This window comes from Rhinolophus ferrumequinum, chromosome 6 (assembly GCF_004115265.2).
Source record: "Rhinolophus ferrumequinum isolate MPI-CBG mRhiFer1 chromosome 6, mRhiFer1_v1.p, whole genome shotgun sequence".
Lineage (NCBI taxonomy): Eukaryota > Metazoa > Chordata > Mammalia > Chiroptera > Rhinolophidae > Rhinolophus > Rhinolophus ferrumequinum.
In genome coordinates this window covers 12972294-12986301 of record NC_046289.1, presented here as the reverse complement: position 1 = coordinate 12986301, position 14008 = coordinate 12972294, and the positions used below count along the sequence as shown (strand labels likewise).

The window sequence follows — 14008 nt, the reverse complement described above, 5'->3', positions numbered from 1 at the left end:
TTTCAGAATTTTGAGATACCTCCATACTGTTTTCCATAGCGGCTGCACCAGTCTGCAATCCCACCAACAGTGCACAAGCGTTCCCTTTTCTCCACATCCGCGCCAGCACTTGTTGTTTGTTGATTTATTGATGATAGCCATTCTGACTGGGGTGAGGTGGTATCTCATTGTGGTTTTTATTTGCATTTCTCTGATGGTTAGCGAGGTTGAGCATTTCTTCATATGTCTGTTTGCCATCTGTATGTCCTTTTCAGAAAAATGTCTCTTCAAGTCCTCTGCCCATTTTTTAATTGGATCGTTTGTTTTTTTGGAGTTGGGTTGAGTAAGTTTTCCATAGATTTGTGATATTAATCCCTTATCAGATATATCACTGGCAAATATCTTTTTCCATTCAGTAGGATCCCTTCTTGTTTTATTGATGGTTTCCTTTGCTGTGAAAAAACTTTTTAGTTTGATATAATCCCACATGTTTATTCTTTCTCTTAGTTCCCTCGCACGAGGGTGTATATCAGTAAAAATCTTACTCCGGGTAATGTCTGAGAAGTTTCTTCCTATATTTTCTTCTAGGTATTTTATGGTTTCAGACCTTACATTTAAGTCTTTAAGCCATTTTGAATTTATTTTTGTATATGGTGTAAGGAGGTGGTCCAACTTCATTTTTTTGCATGTGTCTGTCCAGGTTTCCCAGCACCATTTATTGAATAGACTGTCATTACTCCATCGTACATTCTTGCTTCCATTGTCGTAGATTAAATGGCCATATAGGCGTGGATTTATTTCTGGACTCTCTATTCTGTTCCATTGATCTATGTGTCTGTTTTTATGCCAGTACCATGCTGTTTTGATTACTGTAGCCTTGTAGTATAATTTGAAGTCAGGTATTGTTATACCTCCCACTTTGTTCTTATTTCTCAAGATTGCCTTTGCTATTCGGGGTCTTTTATGGTCCCATATAAATTTTAGGATTATATGTTCTATTTCTGTGAAAAACGACGTTGGCAGTTTGATAGGAATTGCATTGAATATGTATATTGCCTTAGGCAGTATGGACATTTTAACTATATTAATTCTTCCTATCCATGAACATGATATGCGTTTCCATCTATTTATATCTTCCTTCATTCCTTTCATCAGTGTCTTATAATTTTCTGAGTATAGATCTTTTACTTCTTTGGTTAAATTTATTCCCAGGTATTTTATAGTCTTTGGAGCGATTGTAAATGGGATTGTTTTTTTAATTTCTCCTTCTGATGTTTTATTATTGATATATACAAATGCAACTGATTTCTGAATATTAATTTTGTATCCTGCCACTTTACTAAATTCATCTATCAGCTCTAATAGCTTCTTGGTGGAGTCTTTAGGGTTCTCTATATATAGTATCATATCATCTGCATACAATGATAACTTTACTTCCTCCTTACCAATCTGGATGCCTTTTATTTCTTTTTCTTGTCTGATTGCTGTGGCAAGAACTTCCAGAACTATGTTGAATAGAAGCGGAGATAATGGGCATCCTTGCCTTGTTCCTGATCTTAGGGGGAATGGTTTTAGCTTTTCCCCATTGAGTATGATGTTAGCTGTGGGTTTGTCATATATGGCCTTTATTATGTTGAGATAAGATCCCTCTATTCCCACTTTCTTAAGGGTTTTTATCATAAATGGCTGTTGGATTTTATCAAATGCTTTTTCTGCATCTATTGATATGATCATGTGATTTTTATTTTTCATTTTGTTAATGTGGTGTATCACATTAATAGATTTGCGGATGTTGAACCACCCCTGCATACCAGGGATGAATCCCACTTGATCGTGGTGAATGATCTTTTTAATGTATTGCTGAATTCTGTTTGCTAATATTTTGTTGAGGATTTTTGCATCTATGTTCATTAAAGATATCGGCCTGTAGTTTTCTTTTTTTGTGGTGTCTTTGTCTAATTTTGGGATCAGGGTGATAGTGGCTTCGTAAAAAGTGTTTGGGAGTCTTCCCTCCTTCTGGATTTTTTGGAAGAGCTTGAGGAGAATTGGTGATAATTCTTTTTTGAACGCTTTGTAAAATTCACCTGTAAAGCCATCTGGTCCAGGGCTTTTGTTTGTTGGGAGACTGTTGATTACTGATTCAATTTCCGTGGTGGTAATCAGTCTATTCAGGTTTTCTGTTTCTTCTTGAGTTAGCCTTGGAAGGTTGTACGCCTCTAGAAAATTGTCCATTTCTTCCAAATTGTCAAATTTGTTGGCATATAGTTGCTCATAGTAACTTCTTAAAACTCTTTGTATTTCTGCAGTGTCCGTTGTCACTTCTCCTCTTTCGTTTCTGATTTTATTAATTTGGGTCCTCTCTCTCTTTTTTTTAATGAGTCTGGCTAATGGTTTGTCGATTTTGTTTATCTTCTCTAAGAACCAACTCTTGGATTCATTGATCTTTTGTATTGTTTTTCTGGTTTCTATTTCATTTATTTCTGCTCTGATCTTTATTATCTCCTTCCTTGTGTTCCCTTTGGGCTTATTTTGCTGTTCTTTTTCCAGATCCCTTAAATGTGAAGATAAACTGTTGATTAGTGATGTTTCTTGTTTCTTTAGGTAGGCCTGCAAAGCTATGAATTTCCCTCTTAGGACTGCTTTCGCGGCATCCCATAGATTTTGGGTCGTCGTGTTTTCATTTTCATTTATCTCGAAATATCTTTTGATTTCTTCCTTGATCTCCTGCTTGACCCATTCATTATTTAGTAATAAGTTATTCAGCCTCCATGAATTGGTGTGTCTTCCCGTTTTTTTCCTGTAGTTCATTTCTAATTTCATAGCATTGTGATCAGAGAAGACAATTGGTATGATTTCAATTTTCTTAAATTTATCAAGACTTGTTTTGTGGCCTAACATATGATCTATCTTGGAAAATGTTCCATGTGCGCTTGAGAAGAAGGTGTATTTTGCAGCATTGGGGTGAAATGTTCTGAAAATATCGATTAAATCCAAGTGGTCCAATGTATCATTTAAGGCTGTTGTTTCCATATTGATTTTCTGTCTGGAAGACCTGTCCCTTGTGGTCAGAGGTGTGTTGAAGTCCCCGACTATAATAGTGTTACTGTTGATCTCTGCCTTTATGTCAGTCAGTACCTGTTTTATATATTTAGGTGCTCCTATGTTGGGTGCATAGATGTTTACTAGGGTTATGTCCTCTTGTCGGATCGATCCCTTTATTATTATATAGTGCCCATCTTTATCTTTTAGTATGTTCTTCATTTTAAAGTCTATTTTGTCAGAAATAAGTATTGCAACTCCAGCTTTTTTCTCGTTTCCATTTGCATGAAATATCTTACTCCAACCCTTCACTTTCAGCCTGTGTGTGTCTTTTGTTCTGAGGTGAGTCTCTTGTATACAGCATATACAAGGGTCTTGCTGTCTTATCCAGTCAGCCACCCTATGTCTTTTGATTGGAGCATTTAATCCATTTACATTTAAAGTGATTATTGATAGGTACATAGATATTGCCATTTTTAAATTTGTAGTTAGGTTGTTTTGATCTTTCTTCTATTTACAGAAGACCTTTTAGTATTTCTTGCAATGCTGGCTTGGTGGTAATAAATTCCTTTAGCTTATTTTTTTCTGGAAAGCTCTTTATCTCTCCATCAACTTTAAATGATAGCCTTGCTGGATAAAGCAATCTAGGTTGTAGGCCTTTGTTTTCCATCACTTTAAGTATCTCCTGCCACTCCCTCCTGGCCTTCAATGTTTCTGTAGAAAAATCATTTGATAGTCTTATGGGAGTTCCCTTGTATGTAACCCTCCGTCTTTCTCTTGCTGCTTTTAGGATTCTCTCTTTGTCTTTAAGCTTTGCCATTTTAACTATAATGTGTCTTGGTGTGGACCTGTTTGGGTTAATCCTGGTTGGAACTCTCTGCACTTCCTGGACTTGTATGTTGGTTTCCTTCATCAGGTTGGGGAAGTTTTCAGACATTATTACTTCAAATATGTTCTCAATGCCATGCTTGCTCTCTTCACCTTCTGGTATTCCTATGATACGCATGTTGTTGCGCTTGATGTTATCCCAGAGGTCTCTTAGGCCATCTTCATTGTTTTTTATTCTTTTTTCTTTTTGTTGTTCCGTTTGGGTGATCTCTGCTACCTTGTCTTCTAAGTCGCTGATTCGATCCTCTGCTTCATCTAGCCTGCTGGTAATTCCTTCAAGTGAGTTCTTAATTTCGGTAATTGTGTTCTTTAGTTCCAACTGGTTTTTCGTTATGATTTCTACATCCTTCTTTATGTTTTCTCTAAGCTCGTTTGTTATGATTTCTACATCCTTCTTTATGTCTTCTCTAAGCTCCTTAAACATTCTTATCACCAGTGTTCTGAACTCTGTCTCTGAGAGGTTGGTTACGTCTGCTTCATTTGGTTCCAGTTGTGGAAGCTTCTTCTGTTCTTTTATTTGGGATGTGTATCTTTGTTTCCCCATTCTGGCTGACTGTGTTTATTTTGATATATTAGGTAGATCCCCTAGAGTTCTTAGTTCTTGCTAGGTTATCTTGTGTGGTATGTGTCCTTTATATTTGACTCGCACCACGTCGTCCTCCTCTGCGTGTGCTCCAAAGGTGAGTCTTGTGTTGTGTACACTGTCCCGTTCAAGAAGATCTTTAATTGCTTCCCGCTAATGAGCAGGTGGGGTCAACTCCTGGGCTGACCTGCCGTGAGACTTGGCTCTGCCCCCCGCAGGGCACTCTGCTGCGTGAGGGTTAACCACCCCAATGTGATTTGGCCTCTATGGGCTCCAGAGCCTGCCGAGAACCCCCTCTAGGTGTGTGACCTGCAGGTCAAACCCGGCTGCACTCCGATTTGGTCTGGAGTTGGCCCCCAGATATGCCGAGTCCCGTGCCACCCAAGCTGGGCCCCGGCAGGGAAGTCCCAGAACAAGGCAAATCACCAAGCACAGCAGCAACGACAACAGCAAAGAGGAAAGAAAAAAAAAAAAAAAAAAAAACAGCCGATAACCCCCGCTCGACACAGGCAAAGATATCAAAGATACAAGACAAAGCAAAACAAAACCAAGCAAAGCAAAACAAAGCAAAACAAAAAGCAGCGACCGTCTCGGCCTGAGCCCATCAAGCAATGACCAGGTTGTCCTCTGCTGTACCAAAGAGCCCCCTGCTTATTGCGCAGGCAGAGCCGGTCACCTGGTGCTCAGAGAGACTTTGGGACTGCAGACTTAAAAGCGTGGGCCTGAGGGGTCTGGATGATAGTCTCCACAAAGTCAGTGCAGCTTCTGCCCTTGTCCGCACGTATGCACACCGAGAGGAGCACCACCAGTCCTTTGTCCAGAGCTCGTGAGTCCTAGGGCACTCCTTCAGTGTGTGTGTATGGGTGCGGGCGGGAGATTTCTGATCTGCTGACCGTGCCTCACAAGCTGGGCCCCGGCAGGGCAGTTTCAGAACAAAGCAAATCACCAAGCACAACAGCAACAACAACAACAAAGAAAAATATCAAATACGTTCACATGCAAAACCACCTGATAACCCCACTCGACAGAGGCAAAGATATCAAAGATATAAAGACAAAGCAAAACAAGACAAAACAAAGCAATACAAAAAGCAGCGACAGTCTCGGCCTAAGCCCACCAAGCAATGTCCAGGTTGTTCTCTGCTGTACCAAGGAGCCCCCTGCTTATTGCGCAGGCAGAGCCGGTCACCTGGTGCCCAGAGAGACTTTGGGACTGCAGACTTAAAAGCGTGGGCCTGAGGGGTCTGGATGATAGTTTTTACAATATCAGTGCAGTTTCTGCCCTTGCCTGCACAAATGCACACTGAGAGTGGCACCACCAGATATGTGACCAAAACTCTTGAGTCTTAAGGCACCTCTTCAGTGTGTGTGTGTGAGTACGGGCAGGAGATTTCTGATCTGCTGAAAGCCCAGAGCTGCGTCTGCCTCACTGCTGATCTCCGGGTGTGTCTCGGCCGCTGCACCCACCCCACCCTAGGCAAGCCAGGAAGGGTGGGGGCTGGAGATGGAGGGGTCTTCACTCTCCCAGCCCAGCCGTGCGTCGCCCTCTTCCCGCAGGCCAGAAAAGGTGGTGGCTGGGGGTGGAGGCGTCTCTTCTCTCCTAGCGCAGCCAAAATCACGCACACTGCCCAGTCTGCCTGGGTCAGGGCTGTCCGTCAGGCTTCCCAAAGCGTGAGCTTTAGATACCACTTCTCGGTTCAGGGGCCGGTTTAAGTCTCTGGAAGGGCGGGGTAGGATTGGGAGAGCAGGGCGGGGGGGAGGGGCCTAGGTATGGAGACTGCGCCCCCCGTCCGCCGCAGGGCGCGCCGCCTTCCCGGCTGGAGAAATCAGCCGCGGGACGCAGGGAAAGAGCCGCCTCCCGGTCTCTGCGCTCTCCGCTCCGCCTGGGCTCCTGTGCGCGCCCGGCACAGCGGGGCTGCACCGCGGTTTCCAGTCCCAGTCTCTGGAAGGGCGGGGTAGGATTGGGAGAGCAGGGCGGGGGGGAGGGGCCCAGGTATGGAGACTGCGCCCCCCGACCGCCGCAGGGCGCGCCGCCTTCCCGGCGGGAGAAATCAGCCATGGGAGCAGGGAAAGGGCCTACCCCCGGTCTCTGCGCTCTCCGCTCCGCCTGAGATCCCGTGCTTGCCCGGCTCCGTGGTTTTCGATTTTCGCCCCCGCCAGCTGAGGCTCCGCTGGGGGCTGGGCTCTCCCGCCGCTGCCGGCCGGGCGCTCCCACGCCGCTTCTCCTCCTCCTCTCCTTGCTCCGTCCAGTTAGCTTACCCCCAAGAATTTCTTAGCTTCAAGCAATCCACGAATCTCTCCACTATATTGTGTGGTGAGCGAAAATTTCCTCGATGGGTTATAGTTCCCGTTTGCAACAAGATCCGGAGGAGAACTCAGAAAGTGCGCCCTGCTGCCGCCATTCCTATGACGTCACTCGATAGTTATTTTTAAATCTCTAAATTATCTGTTGATCTAATACGTGCAATAATTGGGATAGTGCATAAAATAATATATATATTTTAATTTTGTTTTTAGGCAATAAACTTTATTGCTTCAGATGTAAGATTAAGTTTTAATTCCACCTTTACTTTTACCAGCTACATAATATAGGCAAGTTAATATCTACCATGAAGAATTCTTGTGATGGCCAAATAGGCAATATATGTAAAGTGCTTAAAACAGTGTTGGGCACACTAAAAAGGTCAAAGTATATTAGTTTTTCAAAAACTATTATTATTATAGATTGGGCTCAGTATCATGACATTAAAATGATGTATTCTTCATTTAAAAAAATCCAAAATAGGTTCAAGTATCTTATTATGCTATAAAAATTTGGACTATCATTACTAAACAATATAACTAAAACAGCAAATGATTAGCTTTCCTTACCTGACATGTCTGTTGAATCACCTAAAATAGAAAAGTAGCAGAAAAATAATCCATAAATAACAAATACTAAAATTTATAAAAACTCAATTATAAAACAGTGAATTTAAATAATTTAAAGGATCACATACAAAATTAATTTTATATGAAATTGAGAAAACTGTAAGTGAAACCAGTAATTTAAATTATACATACATATTGACATTCTATGTATGTGACTTTTCAAATTTTGGGTCAATACTTTCTTTGTATTTAATGAGTTACATGAAATTTTAACAACTTTAAAAATAATATTGATATGATTTAAATTGATATGACTCTCATTTTGGTTTACAAAATGTATTGTTAACAGACCCTTTAAGGTTATAATGCATCTCTACTTGAAGGGAAGAATGAAATCTAAACCTTCTGAGAGAAACTTTGGCAAAATTTGCCATATAACTCAGGAAAGAAAAAGTTCTTAATTCAGGCCACTAATTAACCCCTTTCTTCATTTTTTCAAACCTAACATTTTCTGTAAAAGATGCCAAGAAAGAAAACATGAAAGCCTATGCTCATTATATTTGTGGTGGAAATACCTATTAACCAAAATTTTTAGAAGCTGCTGTCTTTTTAGCAAGAGAAAAAGGAGTAAACATTTAGGAATCCTTTCAAGATAGATGATTGTTCTTTGCTTTGGTAGAGCCTTATATCCCTATGAAATAATGATTTCAAGGATATACTGATAGTGTCCTGACATGGAATATGAGGGAATAAAGCAGCTGAACCTGCTATGCATACTACTCAGGAAATACCACTTTTAGTTCTGAACACGCTCTGATAATAACCAAATGGTGAGAGGGCTTGAAACAGAAGGACTTGAACCACATGAAGAATGGTTCAAAGACAGGGTGTTTTGTTGGGAGATCAGGCTTGTCCCTGGATATCTGCAGGGCTGGGACAAGAGTACAAAAAAAGACCTAAACATCACAGGCGTAAGTATTTTCAAGTTATCAATCAAGGTAAAATTATTAAATATGTTTCATCTTCCTATCTTGACAAGTACACCCCTATAATGACCTTGAAGGCCTGGTTCAAATTTAGAACTCCTTAGAATTGGGGCAGTATGAAAGCCTTGGGCTATTCCTTTCTCCCCACCTCCCAGCTGTGTCCCATCCCACAGGAGCCATGGCAGCTTGTGCAGCTCTTCCAGCCTGTACATCAGCACTCCATCACTGCCTTCCCATAGCATGGCTGCCCCTTGGTCGTCCCGCAGGGGGGCTCATCTTAGCTGTGCAATCTGCCATTGGGAGCATGGACTCATAGAAGAAGCTCAAGCAGGCCCACAAGCAGGTTTAGGACCATTTGACAGAGAATTCTGGGGTCTCAGATACCCAAAGCATAGTCCAGTGGGGAGGCAGGTTCCTCCATGGAAAGCAATCCCACTGCTCTCATGCACTCTTTGTCTCATGAAACGTAGTTGCAGGATGTCTAAAGTGGGCTGTCTACAGGGAGTAGCAGATGAGATTCAGGGAGAATATGACAGTTCTCTCCAAATACTGGAAGATAATGTCGTGGGAGTAAGAGATTAACTGTTCTAGATGACCCAAGAATGAGCACCAATGAGCTGCAATTAAAGAGACAGATTTCTGTTCTATATGAAGATGCTGTTTATAACAGAGCTTCCAAGCAGAGGTTACACGACTTCGTTAGGTATTAAGTGATGATGGGGTTCAGAGGAGATTCAAATATCTAATGACAGACTGGGTAAAATGATGTATTTGGCCCTGAGATTCGTAAATTCTAGCCAAGATAAAAAGAAAAATTTGAATGTAACTGGCCAAAAAAAACTACAAAAGCAAATATTTCAATTCTTCTATGATCTATTAACATATGATTTTTAAAAGAGAGAACCAGTGTTAGGCAGTGTTTTGTGCTTTGCAGGTATTAAACAAGCTTGGCAGGCAAAGTAACTACTGATTCAATTCTCTTTAGGTTCAGAAGAGAAAAAGTCCCTCACTCTTTGGTCTTCTCAGGAAATATCTTACACTTAATTAGTCATTAGCAAAGAATGTTTACTGTTTTATGGCAGGGTGCAAGTAGGGCAAGGCAAACAGGATCTAAAATTCACCCCTGGACTGCCTTGACTTGGAAGGAGAGGGGGTAGATAATTAGCCATTCCACATTCCCTACAGTGTTGCCTTTCAAATAGAAGTACAAATAGAGGATCATTATGTTGTATACCTGAAAAGTAATAGCGGGGGTGCCAAAAAAATGTATACATATGACTTATATTCATCTTTTTTTATCGGTATTATTGAGTATTACGATTTTAATACAGTTTTTTCCTTTCTTAAAATGTGTATACATTTTTTTGGCACCATCTGTATAGTTATGTGTCAATTATATCTCAGTTTGAAAATAGAAAAAGAACTGGAGAACAGTCAAATTTCATGAAAGATTAATTTGTGACCACATTTGTTAATCAAAAGAGAAAACTACAGCACTAATATGTCTGTTAATAGATGCTTAACAGAGGGAGAGAAGGGGAAAGAAAAGGAGAAGGTACGAAGTTGGGAAATAAAAGAACCACACCTTCTAGAATTTTATTCACAGAATGTAAATTCCATTAAAATAGAGATGTGGGGTTTTTCTGTAAGGTGCTGTATCCCCAGCACCTAGAACAATACCTTGCACATGGTAGGTGCTCAATAATTTTGTTAACTAAATCAATTTACTCAATAAAAATTAACTGAGCAATTAAAAAGTAAGTATATGCCAAGAGGCACTTTCATCAGTAAAACGGTAATAACATGGTTTCTCATTCCTCATGCCGAATGAAAGACTTCAATTTCAAAAAACTTAGCACACAGAAAGGCTAGACCTATGTATTTATACTCAAAGGATGAGAATATTTTGTATATAATGGGTGAAGTATGGGTCTACCTTCTTTTTAAAAGTAGAAAACTACAGAAAGGAAGAATACAAGGTTCTTTGTTGCATAACTGTAGAAGTAAGCAACGCACAGAAAATTACCTAACTGATCGGTTTACGTATGAAAATGAAGATATTAAAAGCATAAATTATCATATTATCTCTTTTAGAAACTCTCCCAGAGTTGTGCCTATCTAACTGATCAAATCTATTACCTAATACTCTGTGATGTTCGCAGTGACCCCTGATTAGTAGATAAGTCCTTCGATAGACCTGCTATGCTCTCTTCATGTTGCCTGTAGAGTAATGGCCTTTGTTTAGGTTTTCTGTAGAGTTAAAAAAGGCAGCACTACAGGTGATTTCAAAGCAGGTGGTAAATTAGATCCATTCCAAGAAAAGACAGAGGCAGAGAAAGAGGCTTTACCAACATGGGACAGACGTGGCTTCTCTCTCCTTCTAGCTTAACCCTCCTGACGCAGATGTCCTTCCCCTTCGGTCTAGTTATTTCGCGGCTCCCTTATTTTACCATGTCCTCCTCAACTTCTTCCTTTCTGCTCTATACACTATTAAACCATTTGCTGATCAGAAATGTCTGCTAAGGACTAAGCCCAACTCTTTCAATCACCATTTAATAGCTTATTCTTAATCCTGACCTGTCTGAACCAACTCAGATAACCAAAGTGAGAGAAAGGTACGTAGAAGCAAATAGTATGGTAAAAATGGCTGTGTGTTTTATGTGCAAATACATTTTGAACAATACACAAATATATGTTAATTTTTCCCTAGGATACTGAATTAATTTGAACAAGAAAATTACATTAAACTGCTTCTTTTTACAGCATAGAAACATACCTACTTGGCCCGTTGCCACTATGTTGATAAATTTGGGGTGCTGATTTACAGTGAGGCACAGAATATCATCGTTATGTTCCTGATAAAAACTCTGAGTCCCTATAAAAGAAAGAATTTGAGAATTAAATTTGAAAATGTTAAGGTATAACAGCCAAATGCACTTATCCAGAGTAATAAGCTGCTTTGTTTAACTTACTTGCTTATTTAACATATTTTTTGAGCACTTCACATGGACACATCATCATAAGGATGGAAAAATAACTCAGAAGCTTTTAAAGGGATAGAGCCCTGAAAGGCATAAACCAATGTGATACAAAGCTGAAGATAGCAAATGCCATGAGACAGTTAAAGATCAAAACGAGATGGGACTTCACCGCAGGAAAAATTCTTCTTATCATGGGCTTATGTACTCCTATACTGACACGGTAGATTCTGTAAATGTGAGGGTGGGTGGGGAAAGGCATTCCAGGTAGAGGAGGACTTTAAGCAAAAATACAAAGGCAGGGAAGTATTGGGTATGCATACAAATGGTTCATTGGGCTTAAGTGTAGGGTCATGAAGAAGAAAAGTGAGAAACACTGGAACTAGAATTATAGAGGATTTCGAATGCCAGCCTATTCAATTTCATATGTATTCTGTTGTCAGTGGGAGGTACTGAAGAATGTGATTAAAGAAGTAATGTGATTTATCTAGTAGTTGTGATAATGAAGAGACCTTCGCAGAGACTGTGGCTGTGCAGCAGGTAACAAAGGCAGGCTCGTGCGAGTTAAACAGAGAAGCGGGAATGATGTCAGGATGGCAGGCTGGAGCCAGAGTATAGAGGGCCGGCAAGACTAGGTCCTCCAAAAAGCAAAACAAAATGAAACAATTTAACAATAACATTTCACAGATTTACTAGTACTTAACACTTCTCAAAGTGAAATGTGCTTCATATTTTCCACGGCTGGGAGTTCAGTTAAAGATGCAAATTGTATGTGCTGTTAGCTAATTAGATTAAATCAGCTAATAGATCAAGACTTGTGGAATGTGAACATACCAATGTATCCACAGACTGGCGAGAGGCCAAATCTCAGTGCCTAGTCTCCCCTCTGCCCTCTCTTTCTACACCCCATCATTAGAAAGGCGATTAATTACAAATAAGAAAATTACAAGGACAGTCACATGCCGCATTAACGACGTTTGTGTCAATGACGGACTGTACATAAGAAGGTGGTCCCGTAACATTATAATGAGCTGAAAAATTCCTATTGCCTAGTGATGTCCTAATAGCACAGCGTAAGGCATCACATACGGGTTTGTAAACAAACCTACCGTGCAGCCCGCCACATAAAAGTGCAGCACAGGCCATTATGTCCAGTACACAATGCTTTCTATTAACAATAAATATTTTAGTGTTTATATATTTACTATACCATGCTCTTTATTCTTTTAGAGCATACTCTTTCTACTTAAAAAAAGTTTGCTGTAAAACAGTATGCTGTTATGCTAGCAGCAGCCTCCTATAGCTCCTGTTTATTGCGTTTCTTGATTGCACCATTTTCATCTTGTGCTTGATTTAATTTCATGTTGTTTTATCAATTTAGTGCACCCTAAGTGTACTGTGTTTATAAAGTCCACAGCAGTGTCATGTCCTGGGCCTTCACACTCACTCACCACTCACTGCCTCACCAGGGCCACTTCCAGTCCCGCAAGCTCCATTCCCAGTAAGTGCCCTACCCAGGTGCCCCATGTTTTCTCCTCTGCACCGTATCTTTACTGTACCTTTTCTATGTTTAGATACATAGATACTATTGTGGTACAGCTGCCTACAGTATTCAGTATAGTAACCTGCTGTCCAGGTTTGTAGCCCAGGAGCAACCAATAGGTTACAACATAGAGCCTAGGTGAGCAGTAGGCCATCTGGGTTTGTGTAAGGGCCTCTGGGATGTTCCCACAAATCACCTAATGACATGTCTCAGAAGGTATACGCATCGTTAAGCAGTGCATGACTGTATAAACATGAAAGTGTATTTATACATCCATCCCTTTCTAGCTTATCTTTTCTCATTCTTCTCTATTTTCTTTGCAGAGTACATGAAGCCTCACTTAAGAGGATTTTCTTTTTAAGTGGTATTTTTTAAATGATCCTGATTATTAAGTTGAAAATTGACAATGATTTCTGAGTGATCTTGGCTGGATTCCTTTTCTTCAGGAAATCCAAACAGAATGATTAATACTTACCAGGAGTGGGAGACCATGACTCATATAATCCACTCTTTACCTATTCAGTGTGAAACGATCAGAAGAAAAAGCCAGAAAGGTTTGGCCTAGATAATCTCTATTTTTACTTCCAACTTTCACAATTTCTGAAGTTTACAATTTTTTGTAATAAAACAGAATTTATAATTAAATAGTGAATGTCACGATTATTACATCATTGGTCGTCAAATGATGCTAAGAGAACTTTTCCAACAATCCAATCAGTTATATAAACATCAAGGAATATTTTCTCACCTGACTGTATCAAACAAGGTATCATCAGCAGAGCCACAGGCAAGCAGCTTTCATTGCTACCTTCCTCAGTTTTCCAAAGCCTCGCTAAGACCACCACCACCGCAGTCCCACCCTCGAGCAATCAACTCACCCAACATGCTAGTTTCAGTCACTAACTAATATCAAACACAACCATCCAAACCATCCGTTGTCATGTTAAGGTTATGGGGAAATAGAAGAAAGTTACAAACGGTTTCACTATAAAACATGCTTTCAACATACAATAAACCTTCACTTCTAATAGAGACCTATGAGCACTTTGCATTATGAAATTCTCTTCTGTTGTGTTAAATTCTGTTAAGACTGTAAATTTGCTTATATGAAATATTACTAGAAAGTTCTACAGTATGAAAAA

At 40.2% G+C, this 14008-nt stretch overlaps 1 protein-coding gene across 9 annotated transcripts in view; it reads right to left on the bottom strand.

Annotated features, from left to right (window-relative positions):
* The window catches only part of EML5 (EMAP like 5), a 155562-nt gene that overhangs the window by 20793 nt on the left and 120761 nt on the right, over nt 1-14008 (bottom strand). For all 9 annotated transcript variants that reach the window (XR_004423288.1, XM_033109198.1, XM_033109200.1 and 6 more), the window contains 2 exons: nt 11122-11220; nt 7360-7380 (listed from right to left, as the gene is read on the bottom strand). Coding sequence is in view for 8 of the 9 variants with exons in the window: in XM_033109198.1 (XP_032965089.1) it covers nt 7360-7380; nt 11122-11220 (120 nt within the window). In the remaining variant the exon portion in view is untranslated. The remainder of the gene's footprint in view (nt 1-7359; nt 7381-11121; nt 11221-14008) is intronic.